Source organism: Amphiprion ocellaris, chromosome 11, assembly GCF_022539595.1.
Source record: "Amphiprion ocellaris isolate individual 3 ecotype Okinawa chromosome 11, ASM2253959v1, whole genome shotgun sequence".
Taxonomy (NCBI): Eukaryota; Metazoa; Chordata; class Actinopteri; family Pomacentridae; genus Amphiprion; species Amphiprion ocellaris.
Window position 1 is genome coordinate 34,052,221 of NC_072776.1, and position 19,818 is coordinate 34,072,038.

General features: G+C 36.5%; 1 protein-coding gene across 1 annotated transcript in view; it reads right to left on the bottom strand.

Annotated features, from left to right (window-relative positions):
- Positions 1-19,009, bottom strand: part of LOC111579981 (aryl hydrocarbon receptor-like) — a 45,926-nt gene extending 26,917 nt beyond the window's left edge. The window contains exons 1-2 of the mRNA XM_055015550.1: positions 18,534-19,009; positions 13,225-13,412 (exon numbers count right to left, since the gene is read on the bottom strand). Coding sequence (XP_054871525.1) covers positions 13,225-13,412; positions 18,534-18,574 — 229 coding nt within the window. The 5' untranslated portion in view covers positions 18,575-19,009. The remainder of the gene's footprint in view (positions 1-13,224; positions 13,413-18,533) is intronic.
- Between the last annotated feature and the right edge of the window lie 809 nt (positions 19,010-19,818).

Below are 19,818 nucleotides of genomic sequence, written 5' to 3' on the forward strand. Positions count from 1 at the left end.
CTGAATGGATCTCCAACTACTAGAAGATGGTTCTCCATGCTGGATGGATCTCCAACAACCTGCTCCTCTGTTCACTGTTTCTGAGCCGAGCTGCATTTATTTATTCATCCAGTAACTTTCAATTTACTCTCATGATCCCTTTGCACAATTTTTGAGTCATTTTGAACAAATTTTAACAAATTTTGAAGATTCTTTTTAATAATTTTGTATCTGATTTTTGACGATTTTAGAGTCATTTTTGATAAATTTAAGTCATTTTTGACTAATTTTGAATTGTCTCCAATGATCTTTTTGATCATTCTGAACAAGTTTAAATCATTTTTGGACGATTATTGAGTAATTTTGGACATAACTATCTCCATGTTTCTTCTCCAGATGTTTCACTGTGTTGACTGACTGTATCCTCCATTAGATCTCATCACCACCAGAGCAGCAGATTATCTCCATATTTATCAAACATTGGTCCTCTACAGGATTAACGGATGTTCAGATGCTACACGACGTCCTGGACGTCCTCCAGAGTTTCCAGACTGAACTGGATGTTTGGGATGAAACGTTATTTAAACCACAGAGCTGCTGTTGGACCTCCAACGATACGTCCTCTGGTGGAGGCTTTACAACGTTAGTGGAGCTGAAATAACTATTTATACATTAAACCAAAGAACACAAGAAATCTGTAAAAATACAAGAAGAATCTGTCAGTCAGGAAGACAGAAAAATATGTTTTAAAAAAACACTAATTTAATATAGATATTTTTATGTATATCTGTAAAATAATGAACATTTAGATGATCTAAAAACAGTAAAACAGTTATTTTTTTCAGTGTCAGCTTGTAAAAGAATAAATTATCATTTTTAAAAATACAGATTGAGGATGTGGACATTATATACATTTTTTTATTTTTTAAAAGACAAGATGTAAATTAAAATGTTTTCTGTAGATTTAATAAATTTTTTGTACTTTAGCATAACTGGAAAAATCTGTAAAATAACAGAAAATTCTTTTAAAAATTTAAATAAATTTTCCATGAAAGTAAAAACATATGAATTAATTAAATTATTATAATCTATTTTTAAAATGGATATCTGTAAATTAACAAATCAAGAAAAATAATAATAATAATAACTATTATTATTATTAGAAAATTATTCACCATTGTTAGCCCTAGCTCTACATTTTCCTTCAAATAACACAAATATCTTTAAATGTAAATAATGATGTTATTCATTATTTATATTATATTACAATAAAACTGTAGATATGTTTTCTAATATTAATAATTATTCAGATTATAATTGTAAGTAATCATTTTCAGTTTTGTTAAATTAGAGAAAATTATTAAATGTAAATCTTTTTTCACAGACATTTGCTCATTTTTCAGAGAAAAATCAGGTTTATTGAGGATTTAAAAACAGTACATAGTAGTTTAAACTGATTTCATACATTTTCTGTTTTACTATATTAAAATCAGCAAATATATCGATTTTAACTGAAATTTTCTGTTATTTGAGAGAAAGATTGTTATTATTAAGGAGTTAAAATTTATTTTACAAATTTTTCCAGTTTTACTGTATTTAAATAAGCAAATCTGTAATTTTTTCATGGATATTTGCTGTGATTTGAGAGAAAAATCTGGTTTATTTGAGATTTTAAAATGGTAAATAAGAGTTTAAACTGTTATTTTACTGATTTTGCCAGTGACGCTGCATTTAAATCAGCAAATATAGATTTTTTTCACATATATTTACTGGTATTTGAAAGAAAAATCGCATTTATTAAAGATTTAAAATAAATTTTACAGATTTCCCATTTTACCGTATTTAAATCAGCAAATATATGATTATTTAACAGAAATTTGCTGTTATTTGGGAGAAAAATAACATTTATTAGAGACTTAACCCTCGTGTCGCCCTGCAGGTTAAATTGACCATTTTAAAGCTTGAAAATGTGGGAAAAAATATATTTTCACAGTGAAACTTCTGATGTCCACATTTTCAGCATTTTTGGGAAATCTTTGAAAATCTTTTGGTGGAAAAAAAGAAATGTTAAAAATATTAGAAGTTTTACTGATATATATGGAATCACTTTAGATATTTTTAGGAATTTTTTTGGAAGATTTTTACTCATCTTTTGAAAAATATTTACAAGAATTTTCTTGCCAAATTTGGGTTTAAAAAAAACTTTTAAGGGAAACTTGTAAGGAATTATTGGAATTTTCTTCCTGAAGGTTTTGCAAATTTTCTGAAATTTGGGGAATTTTTTGGCTGAATTTTTGGATTTTTTTCAAAAAAGGAAACAATATTTTTGGTGCCCATAAATGAAGACAACAGGAGGGTTAAAAATGGTAAATAATAGTATGAAGTGTTACTTTAGATATTTTTCCCTGTTTTACTGTATTTAAATCAGCAAATATATAATTGTTTAACAGAAGTTTGCTGTTATCTGGGAGAAAAATAACATTTATTAGAGACCTAAAAACAGTAAATAATAGTTTAAAGTATTACTTTAGAGATTTTTTCCAGTTTTACTGGATTTAAATCATGAAATATATCTCAATGTTACAGATATTTGCTGCTATTTTCACTACATTTGACTGTTGAACTATTGCAGAGTTATTTATCGTACATTTTCTTGTGGTCAGATTTATTTTTTTCCAGTTTATATTTCAGTTGTAGATGCAGCAGCAGCAGTAATGCACGCTGAATGCAGGATGCTGCATGCAGGATGTGTGTTTGTGTGTTAATGATCGTGCTCAGAGTAAATATAGAACGTTTCAACTCCTTCACCCTGAACGCTGCAGTAAATGAACACGCGATGAACACGGACCTCCCCCACACATGGAAGCACGCCAACACGGACACTAATGCAGGGGAAGCACGCATCGCCGCTGCTGCGTGTCTCCTCAGCTCTCTGCATGTTTACTGATGGGGGGCGGGCTTCCCTCACGCAGCGGCCAATCGGACGGAGACACGTCACCAGACTATAACAACACGCCTTCAACATGCCTTACATAACAGAACCAGCATCTGATAGAGACACCGAGCTCTGACAGGAAGATACACACTGGAGAAACAAATAATAATAATAAAAATAATAACAATAATAATAATAATAAAATGGTGAAAATTGACGGAAAATATTTACAAAAATAGTGGAAAAGTGTGAAGGGTTTTTTTGTTTTATTTTGTTTTGAATATATTATTTAGTTCTTGAGGCTTTTTTTCTCACGTCCAAAATAAAAACTCATTCAAGTTCGGAAACTGTAAAAACACTGAAAATAACAGAAAAAATGTGTAAATAATGATTTAAATTCATGTCATGATGCTGCCACCACCGTGCTTCACATCATGATGCTGCCACCACCGTGCTTCACGTCATGATGCTGCCACCACCGTGCTTCACGTCATGATGCTGCCACCACCGTGCTTCACATCATGATGCTGCCACCACCATGCTTCACGTAATGATGCTGCCACCACCGTGCTTCACGTCATGATGCTGCCACCACCGTGCTTCACATCATGATGCTGCCACCACCGTGCTTCACGTCATGATGCTGCCACCACCGTGCTTCACATCATGATGCTGCCACCACCATGCTTCACGTAATGATGCTGCCACCACCGTGCTTCACGTCATGATGCTGCCACCATCATGCTTCACATCATGATGCTGCCACCACCGTGCTTCACGTCATGATGCTGCCACCACCGTGCTTCACATCATGATGCTGCCACCACCGTGCTTCACGTCATGATGCTGCCACCACCGTGCTTCACGTCATGATGCTGCCACCATCGTGCTTCACATCATGATGCTGCCACCACCGTGCTTCACGTAATGATGCTGCCACCACCGTGCTTCACGTCATGATGCTGCCACCACCGTGCTTCACGTCATGATGCTGCCACCACCGTGCTTCACGTCATGATGCTGCCACCACCGTGCTTCACGTCATGATGCTGCCACCACCGTGCTTCACGTCATGATGCTGCCACCATCGTGCTTCACGTCATGATGCTGCCACCACCGTGCTTCACGTAATGATGCTGCCACCACCGTGCTTCACGTCATGATGCTGCCACCACCGTGCTTCACGTCATGATGCTGCCACCACCATGCTTCACATTATGATGCTGCCACCACCGTGCTTCACGTCATGATGCTGCCACCACCATGCTTCACATCATGATGCTGCCACCACACCATGCTTCACATTATGATGCTGCCACCCACCATGCTTCACATCATGATGCTGCCACCACCGTGCTTCACATCATGATGCTGCCACCACCGTGCTTCACGTCATGATGCTGCCACCACCGTGCTTCACGTCATGATGCTGCCACCACCGTGCTTCACGTCATGATGCTGCCACCACCGTGCTTCACATCATGATGCTGCCACCACCGTGCTTCACATCATGATGCTGCCACCACCGTACTTCACATCATGATGCTGCCACCACCGTGCTTCACATCATGATGCTGCCACCACCATGCTTCACATCATGATGCTGCCACCACCATGCTTCACATCATGATGCTGCCACCACCATGCTTCACATCATGATGCTGCCACCACCATGCTTCTTGTCATGATGCTGCCACCACCATGCTTCACATCATGATGCTGCCACCACCATGCTTCATGTCACATTTAGTCCCACAGATGATCAGCTGATGATTCTTAATTTACACATAATTCATACACAATAATCAAATTAGCTGGATTTCAGCTCCATAAAACTTTATTTCTCTTATAAATAACAAAACACCAGTAAATTGCTGATAACAGTTAAACCTTTGTGTTTTCTACAGAGCAGCTGTGTCGTGTGCCGTGGCAGCGATTCGTGGACGTTAATGTCATTAAAACTGATTTATTTGACCTGGTTTCTGCAGCAGCAGCAGCAGATAATCTGAGCTGCTTTAATGACCAAACAAACAAACAAACGTTTTCTGGTTAAACTCAGTGTGCAGCTCCGTCTAACTATTAATGCTGCTTTAACAACAGACTTAATGGAAACTGGTCAAAGATTTAGTTTGCTGTGAACTAAATGCCTTCTGCACCTTCTGTTCTTGTTTTATAAATTCTGAATATAAATGGTCAGCAGGAGTAACTGCAATCTTTAGCTGCTTATGAACATTAAATGACTGAAAAACTGCTAAATATTAAACCAACATGCTTCATTCATTGGTCAGTGGAGGATCAAGTGTTTAACATCCTCATTTAAAACTACATGAGGTGATTTTTTTGGTCATTTTGTGTCTCATATTGTTAATTTTTTGGCTTTTAATGATTGTTTTTGTTCCTTTTAGGACGTTTCACGTCATCTTTTCATCACTTTGCATCTCTTTGTTGTTATATTTTTGTCCCATTTTGGTCATTTTGTGTCTCATATTGCTAATTTTGTGTCTCTTTGTGGTCATTTTGCATCGTTTCATATTGTTTTTGTTTTATTTTGCTTGTTTCGTGCCACATTTATGACATTTGTAGCCATTTTGCCTCTTTGTGGTTATTTTTTGGCCCCTTTTGGTCATTTTGCATTTCTTAATGATTGTTTTTGATCCATTTGGGACATTTTGTGTCTGATTTTAGTCATTTCACATCTTATTGTAGTCATTTTGTCTCTTCATCATTTATCCACGCATCATTTTGTGTCTCATATTGTTAATTTTGGACCTCTTTATGGTTGTTTTTGCACCAGTTTCGTCATTTTATGTCACATCTTGACTGTTTTCCATCCCTTATATAATCTATTCTTTGTGTTTTTAGTCATGTTTTGTCTCATAATGCCAATTTTCGATCTCTTTGTATCTTTTTTATGGTTGTGTTTGTTCTATTTTGCTCGTTTTGTCTCATATTTGCGACATTTTGTGTCAGATTTCAGTCATTTTGCATCTCTTTGTGGCCATTCTGTCTTTAATGTAAATTATTTTTGTCCAGTTTTGGTCAATTTGTGTCTCATATACGTAATTTCGTGTCTCTTTGTGATCATTTTGCATCTCCTAATGGTTGTTTTTGTACCATTTTGCTCATTTTGTGACTGATTTTAGTAATTTTACATCTTTTTATAGTTGCTTTTGTGTCATTTTGGTAATTTTATATCACATTTTAATTGTTTTGTGTCTCTGCTCCCATTTTGTCTCTTTTTTGACCCATTTTGTATAAATATTGCTGATTGTATGTCTCTTCGTGGTCATTTTGCATCTCTTTTTGGTAGTTTTTGTCTAAGATTGATCATTTGATAACACATTGTAATTGTTTTTGCATCTCTTTGTAGAAAGTTTTTCTGTTTTTGGTCATTTTATGTCTCATATTTCCTCCTTGACAAAGTAACACAATTAGATTGTTATGAGATATTGACCAATAAATCAACCTGGACACTACAGACCAAATAAATGCAGGAACTCTACATGACTGTTTATATTAAAATATTGGTCAGTTTCTGGTATTTTATTCACTTTCTGTTAAAACCTTCAGCAGTGTGTTCACCTGTCAGTGAATCAGGGATTAATGATCGTTTCACCTCCTGCTGCAGGTCCTAACTATAAACCATGAAGCTGTGCAGCATCGTCTGACAGAGTTGTGGTTATTTAACGGCATCACGTGACTCCTGCAGCCTTTCTAACCTTCCAGAGGAGGTCGGGTCGGATGGACGGGCTCAGCAGGAGGCAAAAGGACAACGTTTGGCTGCCGGCGATGACTTTTCTAAGAAATCAGGAGACCCTTTATTAGCTCAGCTGTGTCAGCCAGGATCTCGTCAGGCCTTTCTACATCGTAAACACAGAAAATTCCTCCCATACTCCAGATGGAATTACTCATACTGTAAGTAGGACACAATGTAAGACATTATCATAATACACTTCAACTTTCTTTACTTTCCACCTGAATGACGGAGCCTCACTAACAAGTTAAACATCAGTCAGTTTGGAGTCGACTCACAGGAAAAGCTAAATGAGTTGGAGACATTTTGTCTCTTTGGGGCTATTTTTGTTTCATTTTAGTCACATTTATAACATTTTGTGTCATATTTTCAAGTTTTTTGTAAATCAAACTAGATAGGTTTTGTTTGTCAGACACCAAACACTGAACGTCATCACAAACACACCATCACCATTGAGAAGCACGGTGGTGGCAGCATCATGACGTGAAGCATGGTGGTGGCAGCATCATGACGTGAAGCATAGTGGTGGCAGCATCATGATGTGAAGCACGGTGGTGGCAGCATCATGATATGAAGCATAGTGGTGGCAGCATCATGATGTGAAGCACGGTGGTGGCAGCATCATGATATGAAGCATAGTGGTGGCAGCATCATGATGTGAAGCATGGTGGTGGCAGCATCATGATGTGAAGCATGGTGGTGGCAGCATCATGATGTGAAGCACGGTGGTGGCAGCATCATGATGTGAAGCATGGTGGTGGCAGCATCATGATGTGAAGCACGGTGGTGGCAGCATCATGATGTGAAGCATGGTGGTGGCAGCATCAGGACGTGAAGCATGGTGGTGGCAGCATCATGACGTGAAGCATGGTGGTGGCAGCATCATGATGTGAAGCATGGTGGTGGCAGCATCATGATCTCAGAAATGGTTTAAAGACACCAAGGTGGAAGTTCTGGAGGCCGAGTCAGAGTCCAGACCTCAATCCAAAGTTCTGTTCACTCAGGATCCTTGAGGAACCTGACAGAGTTTAACAGTTCATAAAAAAGAATGAGGTAAAACTGTAGAATCCAGATGTTCAGACTGATGGAGATCAACAGGATCCATGATGGAACTGAGTTTAAAGGTTCTTCTACTAAATACTGACTGGAAGGAGGTGAATAAGCTTGATGTAAATGACAGAATGTGGAAGAAAAACTGGTCAACGTTAAACCAACATGCTTTACTCATTGGTCAGTGGAGGATAAAGTGTTGAAAAGCCTCATTTAAAACTATACGACGTCAGTTTTTTGGTTGTTTTGTGTCTCATTGTTAATTTTGTGTCTTTTTATACTTGTTTTTGCTCCTTTTGGGAAGTTTCAAGCATATATTTGTTTCCATTTTCTCTCTTCGTGGTCATTTTTTGTCCCATTTGGTCATTTTGGGTCTCATACGGCATCATTTTGGATCTTGTTATGGTTGCGTTTGTTCCATTTTTGTCATTTTGTGTCATATTTGGCATATTTTGTGTCTGATTTTAATCATTTCTGCAGCTCTTTGTTGCCATTTTATCTCTTTGTGGTTGTTTTGCCTCATTTCATGTCTTGTTTATTTTGCGTCTGTGGTTATTTGTGATGTTTCCATTGTTTTGCATTTATTTCTAATCATTCTTTTAGTTTTTGTGTCTATCATTCATTTTGAGTCTTTTTATGGGGTTTTTTATTCTTCCTTTTGGGACATTTCATGTCTGATTTTCATAATTTTTCATCTCTTTGTTTCCAGTCTGTCTTTTGATACTCATTTTTGACCGATTTTGCTCATTTTCCATCTCATATTGTTGATTTTTTTTGTTTTTGTGGTAAATTTGGATCTCATGTTTGTTTTTCTTCTATTTTGGTCATTTTGTGTCATATTTGCTAAACTTTGTGTTGGATTTTAGTCATTTCATATCTCATTGTTGTCATTTTGTCCCTTCATCATTAGTCAACAGGTCAGAGATCCAGCTGTGAAGCTTCTCTGAGCAGCAGATCAGCTGATCCTTGAGGTTTTCAGCCGATTGCAGCTCCTGACCACAACAAAGATGGCCGCTGTGCTGGATAATACCAGATTAACTGGGCTCTGCTGCAGAGCTGCTCCACTCCTGCGCTGCATTCGGGGCTGTTTGGGTACAATTAACCTTAAACTGCACACAAAGCAGCACATTTTAATGCTTAATGAAGTCGTCTAACGGCGTTCCCAGGACCGCCCGGCATCCGACGGCTGTTTCTACACCAACAGAGAGTCCAGAGGGTCTGCAGAGCTCCTCATGTAAGAGCCCTGAGCTCGTTAATTACTTAGAGACTGTCCAGGAAGTAGGCTAATGCAGTTAGACAACAGGGTTAGTGTGCAGCGCTACACCCTGATCTATCGGTACTGAAATCCACAATCAATAATTCCCTGTGACAGGCCGAGGAGACGCAGAATTCTGCCATAAGCTGCGGGACGAGACGAGGAAATCCACAACCAGAGCTCCAGCATGAATGAAATGAAAAGACAAGACCTGGTTCTCATGAAGAAACATGAAGCTTTACAGCCGCCGATGTATAGATATACATGAAAGATAGAGAGAAAAGGTTTGTAGAGGTTGTAAAAATGGAGAAAGGGAAATATCTGGAGGATGTGGAGATAAAACTGTGACAAAGAGACAAAATATGACCAAAACAAGACAAAAACGGCCAAAAATGAGACAGAAAACAACAAAAATGAGACACAAAACAACAAAAATGAGACACAAAAGGGACAAAACTGTCAAAGAGACATAAAACGACCAAACCATGATACTAAGTTGCAAAAATGAGGAGAATTGAGACACGAAATGACAAAAACAAGACACAAAGTAAATACAAGACAAAACTGTCCCAAAGACACATAAAGCGACTAAAATTGAAACGAAAATGGACACAAATGAGACAGAAAAACAAAAACAAGACTCAGAATGGCAACAGAGGGACAACACTGTCCCCAAAGACACATAAAGCGAAAAAAAATGAGACATGAAACAATAAAAAGGGACACAAAAGATGCATAAAATACAAAAAACGAGTCAAAATGAGACAACCAAAACACAACATGAGCTAAAAACCAACAGAAACCAGAACTTGTAGATGCTGTTGAACTGTTCCTGTCTGGTTTGGTTCCTCTGAAGCTCCTCAGATCGACACGACTGTTTCTTCTTCCTGTCTCCGTCTCTAACAGCCATTTCACATCTTAAACAAACAGCTCTGCCTCCATTTCATAAATTCTTTAAACTCCAGGGTTTAATTATTCATGATGCAGGAGCAGCGACGGCCGCAATGCAGCATTCGCTCTAAAATAACAATATGGACGCTCTAATGGACGCCAGCGTGGACGAGTCTGGAGGACACATGGTGGACATCCAGAGGAGAAGGTTCATGTTGGACAAACAGAGTCTGGAGGAGACATGGAGGACGTCCAGAGAAAGTTTAGAGTCTGGAGGAGACATGGTGGATGTCCAGAAGAGAAGGTTGATGTTGGACAAACAGCTTTAAATCAGCGAAACAGATAAACGAGCTTAATGTGGAACCAGAACCTCCGAGAACCAACAACACAACATCTAAACCTTCAAAAAGGACAAATCAGGAAAATTACTCTATTTTCACTTTTTTATTTTATCCTCTAACCCCTACTGGAAGTCACTTATAAATAAATAAATAAATAGACAGATAAATAAAAATAGATATAATAAATAATCAATACTAAAACAGACAGAGTTTGTGCTTTTTGCAGATTTTAAACAACAAATGCTGAGTTTACGTGCAAATTTGTAGCTGCAGGGAATAAAACAACCACAAAGAAACCAGCAGACATCGTCAACCGTTGCGTCAACCGCTAAATCTGTACTTTAGAAGGTTTATGTGGCCTAGAACGTTGTCTGTGTTGGTTTGTTAGAATATAACTGACATTAAAAACTGTTCTAGAGGCACAAAAAGGAACAAGAGGAAGTCGTGAAGTCGACGGATGGCAGCAGTTTGTTTTTAGTCACTGTGCTAAGCTAAGCTAAGCACACTGCACAACACTGAACCCAACTGCTGTGTCCACCCAATATACTTTCTGTCCAAGTTATTATGGTTTTAGAGTTTTTTCCACCGAAATAGTCCATAATGCAAGGATTTTAAAGGTTTCAATTCATCCAAATAGTACTTTCTACCTATTGCTAGCTGGTTTTAGAGTTTAATTCCACTCAAAATATTACTTCCTGTTCAAATATTTATGGTTTACTCCAATCCAAACATTACTTTCTGTCAAACTTTTTATGGTTTCAAAGGATTATTCTACCCCAACGCTACCATCTGTCCAAATATTTATGGTGGTCAAGGTATATTCCACTAAAATTCTACTTTCTGTGCAAATATTTATGATTTCAAAGATTTATTCAAATTAAATAGTCCAGTTTAACAGAAAAGTTCTGGTTTTAGAGGTTTTTTCCCCTCAAAATAGTACTTCCTGTCAAACTAGTGCTTTTCAAAGGTTTTTTCACCTGCATACTACCAGCTTCTATCCAAATGTTTATGGTTTTAAAGGAATATTTCAACTAAATATTACCTTCTAATGAACCAGCTACTACAAAAAAAGGGAATAACTGACATTAAAAACCATTGTAGAAGCACAAAAACACACAAAAGAAAGTCATGAAGTCAATGGACGGCAGCAGTTTGTGTTCAGTCACTGTGCTAAGCTAAGCTAACAACACAGAACCCAACTGTGTTCAGATCCAACCAAAGAACTACAGATCAGACAAAGTTCTGCACACTTTGACCAGCAGATAATTCATTTAATTCTCTGGTAACAGGTTGAAGAGAAGCTTTAAAACAGAGTTAAATTAATTGTTTAGAGTCTAAAAGTGTCAACAGGATGATGAAAAAACAAGCAAACTAAACTACAAGAAACACGATGAAGACAAACAGAAGAAGCAGATCAGGACCAGTCGTGTTAGAACTGTGAGATCAGACATCGGTCTTGATGGAAGACAAAACTGAAGAAATATCAGCAGCAGCATTCTGGTTCCAGCAAACAACCACAAAGAAACCAGCAGATATTGTCAACTGTTGCTTCAACCGTTGCTTCAACCGTTGCTTCAACCGTTGCTTCAACACAACAGCAGCAATGGAAACGCTTGGATTCAGGCGTCCCAGAACTCTGTTTCATGTGGGATCTTTAAAAAACTGTACTTTAGAAGGGATAAAATCTCAGTTTATGTGACCAAAAACTAAGGTTTATTTCATTCAAATGCCTCTTTCCGTCCAAGTAATTTTGGTTTAAGTTTTTTCCACCCAAACAGCCCATAATGCACACATTTTAAAGGTTTCAATTCATCCAGACAGTACTTTCTAACTACTGCTAGCTGGATTTAGAGTTTAATTCCACTCAAAACACTACTTCCTGTTCAAATATTTATGGTTTTAAAGGTTTATCCAATCAAAACTTTATTTTCTGTCAAACTTTTTATGGTTTATTCCAACCTATTAGTACTTTGTGCCCAAGTACTCATCGTTTCAGAGATTTATTCCACCCAAATAGTACTTCTAAATAACTACATCCCAAGCAGTACTGTCTAACAAACAAATTCTGTTTTTAAAGGTTTATTCCACCCAAAAAACTACTTTTTATCCAAATATTTATGGTTGTCAAGGTATATTCCACAAAAATTCTACTTTCTGTGCAAATATTTATGGTTTTACAGGTTTATTCCAACTAAATAGTCCAGTTAAACAGACAAGTTTTGGTTTTAGAGGTTTATTCAAGCCTAAATACTACTTTCTATCCAAGTATTTATGGTTGTAAAGGTATATTTCATCTGAACACTACGTTCTGCTCAAATATTTATAGTTTCAAAGGTCTATTCCAATCAAAACATGACTTTGTCAAATTTTTTGTGGTTTTAAAGGTTTATTCTACCCCAATAATACTTCTAAATAACTACATCCCAAGTAGTACTGTCTAACAAACAAATGATGTTTTTAAAGGTTTATTCCAACCAAATAGTCCAGTTTAACTGACAAATTCCGGTTTTCAAGCATTATTCCACCCAAAATACTGCTTTCTGTCAAACTAATGCTTTTCAAAGGTTTTTTGACTCACATGCTATTTTCTATCCAAAATATTTATGGTTTTAAATGAATATTTCAACCAAATAGTACCTTCTAATGGACCAGCTATTTTTTCAAAAAGTTAAGCTAACAATGCTACAAAACACAGAACCCAACTGTGTTCAGATCCAACCAAAGAACTACAGATCATACAAAGTTCTGCACACTTTGACCGGCAGATAATTCATTTAATTCTCTGGTAACAGGTTGAAGAGAAGCTTTAAACAGAGTTAAATTAATTATTTAGAGTCTAAAAGTTTAAAACTACTAACTTCAAGAAACATGATGAAGAGACGGAGCAAAGAACAACTTTGGGGTTCCGTTTTGGTAGAACTGTGGGATCAGATGTCAGCACTGAAGGAAGATGAAACCCAACAAACACCAGCAGCAGCGTCCTGCTTCCAGAACCAGAACCTGATCATTAATAACCTACCAGAGAAGAAGTTCTTGGCCCTCAGGTAGCTGACGCTGAGCCTCAGGATGGACAGTTTGTCCAGACTGGCCGTCACCTCCTCAGGAAACGGCAGCAGCCCGGCCAGACGCTCCAGCTCCCCGTTCAGACGGTCCCGGTGCCGCTTGGACGGGTTGGACTTGGAGCCTTCGGCTGGAGGCTGCTTCACCCTGAAGGTCCAACGGAGTAGGAGATAAAGTTTAAGACCAAGAGTTGTCAGAATATCTAGGAGATAAAGTTTAGTACCAGGAGTTATTAGAACATCTAGGAGATAAAGTTTAGTACCAGGAGTTGTCAGAACGTCTAGGAGATAAAGTTTAGTACCAAGAGTTATCAGAACATCTAGGAGATAAAGTTTAGTACCAGGAGTTATCAGAACGTCTAGGAGATAAAGTTTAATACTAGAAGTTATCAGAACGTCTAGGAGATAAAGTTTAGTACCAGGAGTTGTCAGAACGTCTAGGAGATAAAGTTTAATACTAGAAGTTATCAGAACGTCTAGGAGATAAAGTTTAACACTAGAAGTTATCAGAACATCTAGGAGATAAAGTTTAAGACCAAGAGTTGTCAGAATATCTAGGAGATAAAGTTTAGTACCAGGAGTTATTAGAACATCTAGGAGATAAAGTTTAGTACCAGGAGTTGTCAGAACGTCTAGGAGATAAAGTTTAACACTAGAAGTTATCAGAACATCTAGGAGATAAAGTTTAATACTAGAAGATATCAGAACGTCTAGGAGATAAAGTTTAATACTAGAAGATATCAGAACGTCTAGGAGATAAAGTTTAGTACCAGGAGTTATCAGAACGTCTAGGAGATAAAGTTTAGTACCAGGAGTTATCAGAACGTCTAGGAGATAAAGTTTAGTACCAGGAGTTATCAGAACGTCTAGGAGGTAAAGTTTAACACTAGAAGTTATCAGAACGTCTAGGAGATAAAGTTTAATACTAGAAGTTATCAGAACGTCTAGGAGATAAAGTTTAATACTAGAAGATATCAGAACATCTAGGAGATAAAGTTTAGTACCAGGAGTTATCAAAATGCTCATTTTACACCAAAGTTCTGTTAGGGAACTGGAAAAAATATGAACAAAAAAGCAAAATGGAGAAACAAAGAAATGGAGAAAATCAACTCATAGAACAAAATTAATATGAAACACCAAAATATTGAAACTGAACAGGATAACAACTTGTTAATTCAGCTCCTAAATAATCACAAAATATTAAAATAATCTCATTAAAAGCAGCTGGAACTGAAGCAGGCTAATTATAAGATAATTCTAATATCGTATTATTAGAATATTTGGATTTTAACACCAAGAAAGCTTAAAAATCTTCATATTTCTGACTTTTGGTTGCTTGATTTTACTTTTCTTTAACTAAAAATGGACTTGAGTCACCTGAATCCTTGAAAACTGGTAAAAATAAATGAAATTCTCTTAAATCATTTATATTTAGTCCAACTGTAAGAGTTTAAATATGAAAAATAAACTGAACTGAAGGTTTTTGGGACTTTTTTCCGCTAGAAATTATGAGATTCTATCAGTTAAAGCTGCTTTTTAATACAAAATGTAAACAATAAACTCAGAAATTACAGAAAATATTTGTTTAAGTCAAATAAAGATGTTTTGAAACACTAAGAAGGTTAAAACATTCAATTTCTTTTAATAAATCTGCGGTTTTTCTGTGTTTAAGTCACTTTTTGTTCTCATTTATCAGCTTTAGTCATCAGAGTATTAAACTTAGTGCCTTTTTTTGACAAATATGAGTCATTTTTTGTAGTAGAAAGTCATTTTTTATTTATTTTTTTACTGAAACAAACAAAAAGTATAAATGATGGCATGTATTTAGCTGCACATTTCTTTTTATCTGTGGAGAAAATCATTTGTAGGTTAAAATGTCACCACAGGCAACAAATCTTCATTTTATCTTCATTAAAAAATAAAAAAAACTCGGTTGTGTTTCAGTAATATTTCAATTAACTATGCAAAATTATCTAAAGTCATCACCACAAAACTTCAAAAAATACCAAATATGTGGAATTTAATTTGGTTGAAACACACAAAATTGATGCACAATGATATAATTTAAATTCTTTCCTCTAAATGAACATTATAATGCATTCATCAAGTGCTGAATAATTAATATTTCTTTATAAAAACCATCGTCCTGCAGAAACCTTTAGATGCAGCTGATAATTTACATCATTTCATGAACTTAAAGGAGCTTAAAGTTAATTTATTTCATGTTTTACTGCCTCAAATTGATCAAATTCATGTTTAAAAAGCTCAAATTTATTTATATAAAACAAAAACAGTTTCTTACAGACTGAAATAAAACATGTTTGCCTGTTTTAAAATGTTTTCCATGAATTCAATCCATTATTTCTGTCATATTTATCTACAAAAACGCTAATAAACAAATATATGGAAAAAAATTCACTTCCATCTTCTTTTTTGTAAAATAGTTTTATATTCATATGTTCTTTTTGTGATGCTGAACGTTAAAATTTATTAAAGACATTTCAGAAGCAGAGAAATCCACCTATTCTAACTTTAATTTTCATTTTTTATCATAAAATTCTCAATTTCGTACATTTTTAAGTGAAGTTCTGCAGCGGCTTATTGAAGAAAAATTTAAAATTTAATAACGACACAAAATGAATATAAATAAATGTATTTGTGGATGAGAATAATTCTAGCACCAGATTTTTCCAATTTATATAAAAAGGAGGAGATTTCTGCATAAAAAGAACAAAAAATGATGTATTTCTACTCTTTTGTGTGTAATTTAACTTTTCATGCATTAATCTGAATGAAAAACAAATAGTGACAAAAAAACCGCACAATTTGTATTTTAGCACTTTAAACTCATTTTTCTTTATTTAATACAAAAAACATCACAATAAAGGCCTTTCTGATCACAATACATTCATTTTCCATTAAGTTAATGTCATAATCATAATAAAGGGTTTTATAACCACTTTAAACTCATTTTTTATTTATTTAAGATCATAAAGATCATTCTGGCCACATGAATGTTTTTGTTGATTTAATATCATAATAATCATAAATGCCTTTCTAAACAAATTAAACTCAGTTTTTTGTTGATTTAATACAAAAAAGCATCATGATAAAGACATTTCTGGCCACACTAAACTTAATTTTCCTTTATTTAATATCATAATCATAAAAGTCTTTCTGACTAAACTAAACTCGCTTTTTGTTGATTTAATTTTTTTAAAAATCACAAGAAAGGCATTTCTAAACATATCAATCTAAATTTTTCTTTATTAAATATCATAATAAAGGCTTTTATAACCACACTAAACTCAGTTTTTTCTTTATTTTATATCATAATAAAGGCTTTTCTGACAACATAAACCTATTTTTTGTTGATTTAACATAAAAAACATGCCAATGAAGACTTTTCTAACCACATTATACACATTTATATAAAGATGTGAAATAATAATCAGCTACAATATTCAGTATTTATCAGTTCATCTGGATATTTTAACCTACTTTTCTTGATTCCTAATTAAATAAAATAATTTTAAATGGTTTATTTCAGCTCTGAAGCCTCTCTGTGACGTCGGCAGGGTCCTGCCCACCGCTCCGTGTGATTGGCTGCACGTCAGCGCAGAGAGCCAATCAGCAGCGAGGATGAAATGGTGCAAAGTCCTTTGATTAAACATAAAAAATACATAAAAACACACAAAACAGACACGTTTTAAAGAGGTTTTCTAATTGAATTGGTGTTTTTTTGTGATTTTTTTTAACTTTTAGCTCCGAATATCTTCTGCTTCCTTAATTCCTGTCATTAAAATGTGAATTTATGATTAAAAATGACATTTTATTTGCTGTTTTTGCAGATTTAATGCTAAAATAATGCTAAATATTGTTTTATTTCCCACTAAAAGGCCTCTGTGTGCAGTGTTTCGGGCCTTGCTGCTGCTTTGACCTCCTGCTGGATCACAAACTGTTTATTTATCCTCGGAATCAAACTGTGTGACAACAGACAGAGCTGCTGTCACTTCACATCAAACTCACTCCTGCTCGCATTTTAGCCTTTCTGCTGCAACAAAATGCATTTTATCAAACAAATCTAGCAGTTTTAGAGATTTTTTGCAGATTAAGGTTCAAAAACGGACAGAAAAATTTAATAAATGCATCAAAAAGTGAACATTTCCTCCTTCAGATTTGGATTTTTTTTGTTTTAAAGCGACGAATTTCTGCATTTTTTGCAGCCTTGAACGCAGCACAGGGAGGATTATGGGTTGTTTTTCAGACGCTGAGTCTCTATTTACAGGATTTATTCATCAGTTTCTGCATCAGATTAAAGCATTTACCGTGAATAAATAAATAAACTCTCCTCCTGCAGCAGAAATCACTTCATTTATTCTCTAAAATTCAGTTTCTGATGAATGAATCCGGTTTGGAGATTGTCCAGATTCAGTCACTAATGATCACATCAGAGCAGATCAAAGGCTCCGGATGCATCCAGAACTTTATCTGCAGCTTTACACCAACAACTACAGGAAAATAACGTTTATTTAACGCTGCAGGACTCAAAGGTACCAAAGTTTATTTAAAAAAAATCTGATTTATGCTGAAAAAAATGGATGTTTAAGTCACATTTAAAAAGCAGCTCTGATCTGACACCACAAATATCCGCTCTTATCTTCAATTTAATTTTAAAAAGCACCATTTTACTGAGCTAAATGTCCTCCTAAATGACCTGCAGAGGAAATAAACCCGCTCCGGTGACTCTCTGAAGGGCGTTTTGACAGAAAATGGCGCAACAGCAGCACGAGGGTCCCGGAGAGGCGCAGAAATGGGAGAAAAACTGGAATAAAAGTGTCTTAAAAACGACTTTAACCCGGTTTGATTTGGTTTGTTTTTTAGACTAAAGTCATAAACGGATGCAGAGATAAATAAATAGTGGAAAGGAATCAGCTGAAGGCGGAACGAGGCCGCTGCTGCAGGCCTGAAATAATCCGCAGGCTTTACGCACCGCAGCGCACCGAAAACAGCCGCAAATCTGCTTCTATTGCAGCAAATACGGAACATTTAGCAGCTGAAATGTGATTTAAATGAATTTAGGCTGAAAAAGAAACGAAATCTTGATTGAAATTGGTTTTCTGAGTTGATTTAGAAGCTAAAATGTTCGGGATTATCGCAGATTTTTGCGCATTTGGAGACGAGTTCGTCTCCAAGCGGGTTTTTATCGGTTTTATTTTAAATTAAAGCACTAAAAGTGAATTAATCAAACAGATTTAAAGCCACTCACGCTCTCTGCACCGGTTTTCTCCTCTTGCGTCCCGCATACATGTCGCCTCTTCTTATGTAAGCCGCAGAATGCCTCAGAAACACGCACAGGTCTGCGGCCGCTACATGAAAACCTCCGAGTCCGCTTCGATCCTCCGCATTTACTCCGCAAACAGGCCGAGCAGGAGCCGCAGAAAGGCCGCAGAGAGGCGGCGCAGAGCCCGCAGAGGAGCCCGAGCCGCTAAACCCGAACCCGCAAAGTGACGCAGCACAAGTGCGCAAAAAAAGAGGAGTTTATCCGGAGGTTCTGACGGGAAAATGATCCGAGAGGAAACAGAAAAGTTGAGTTTTCATCCTGAGGAAATTAAAAAGGAAAAAAAAGCTGCGCAGATCAGAGAAAAGCCGCAGTTTGCGCAGAAAGAATCCGCATATTTCCTGCAGGTTTCACGGCAGCAGCGTCTCCTTGTTCAGCCTCCATCAGAGCTCCAATTAGTGCAGGACGGGCCGCGGGGGCGCGCATTCCACTGACAGATTTCTGACGGGAGCGCGCACCGGGAGCTCGAGGGGGGAGGAGGGAAGGGAGCGCGCAGGATAAGTGTGTGTGTGTGTGTGTGTGTGTCTACGTTTTCGCGGGCACGTGGGACAGTCTCCTGGAAACACAGGCCGAGCGGGTGCACGGAGGCGCGCCCCCGAGCGTCCAATGAGCAGAGAGATGGAGGCTGGAGAATGTGGGTCAGGGGTGAGAGTTTTAAATAATGGAGCTGAAGGAGAGGAAACATGGAGGAAGATTCACAGAAATAAAGCTCAGGTTCATCAGAAAACACCTGGAAACATCTGGAGAGGCTGATTTAGAGAGCAGATCGGTTTAAAATAACAAAAAAATATGAGACAAAAAGAAGCACCAATAGATGTAAAATGACCACAGAGACACATGAGCAGAATAAAAAGCAAAAGGATCCCAATGAGACACAAAGCAACAAAAATTTGAAGCAAAAGGACCTAAATGTGATGAAAAATGGCAAAATTGAGCCACAGAATAAACACAAAGAGACACAAAACTAAAAGAAAAACTAAAATTACTCACAAAATGTTCAAAATGAGCTGCAAACGCACCAACATTAGATGCAAAATGATCCCAGTGAGACAAAAACTGCCAAAATTAGAAACAAAATGACCAAAATGAGACACAAAAGACCACAAAGACTCACAAAATGTGCACAATGAGATTCAAAAGTACTAAAATGAGATACAAAACAACAAATATTAGAAGCAAAATGACCAAAATGTGCTGCAAAATGCTAAAATTG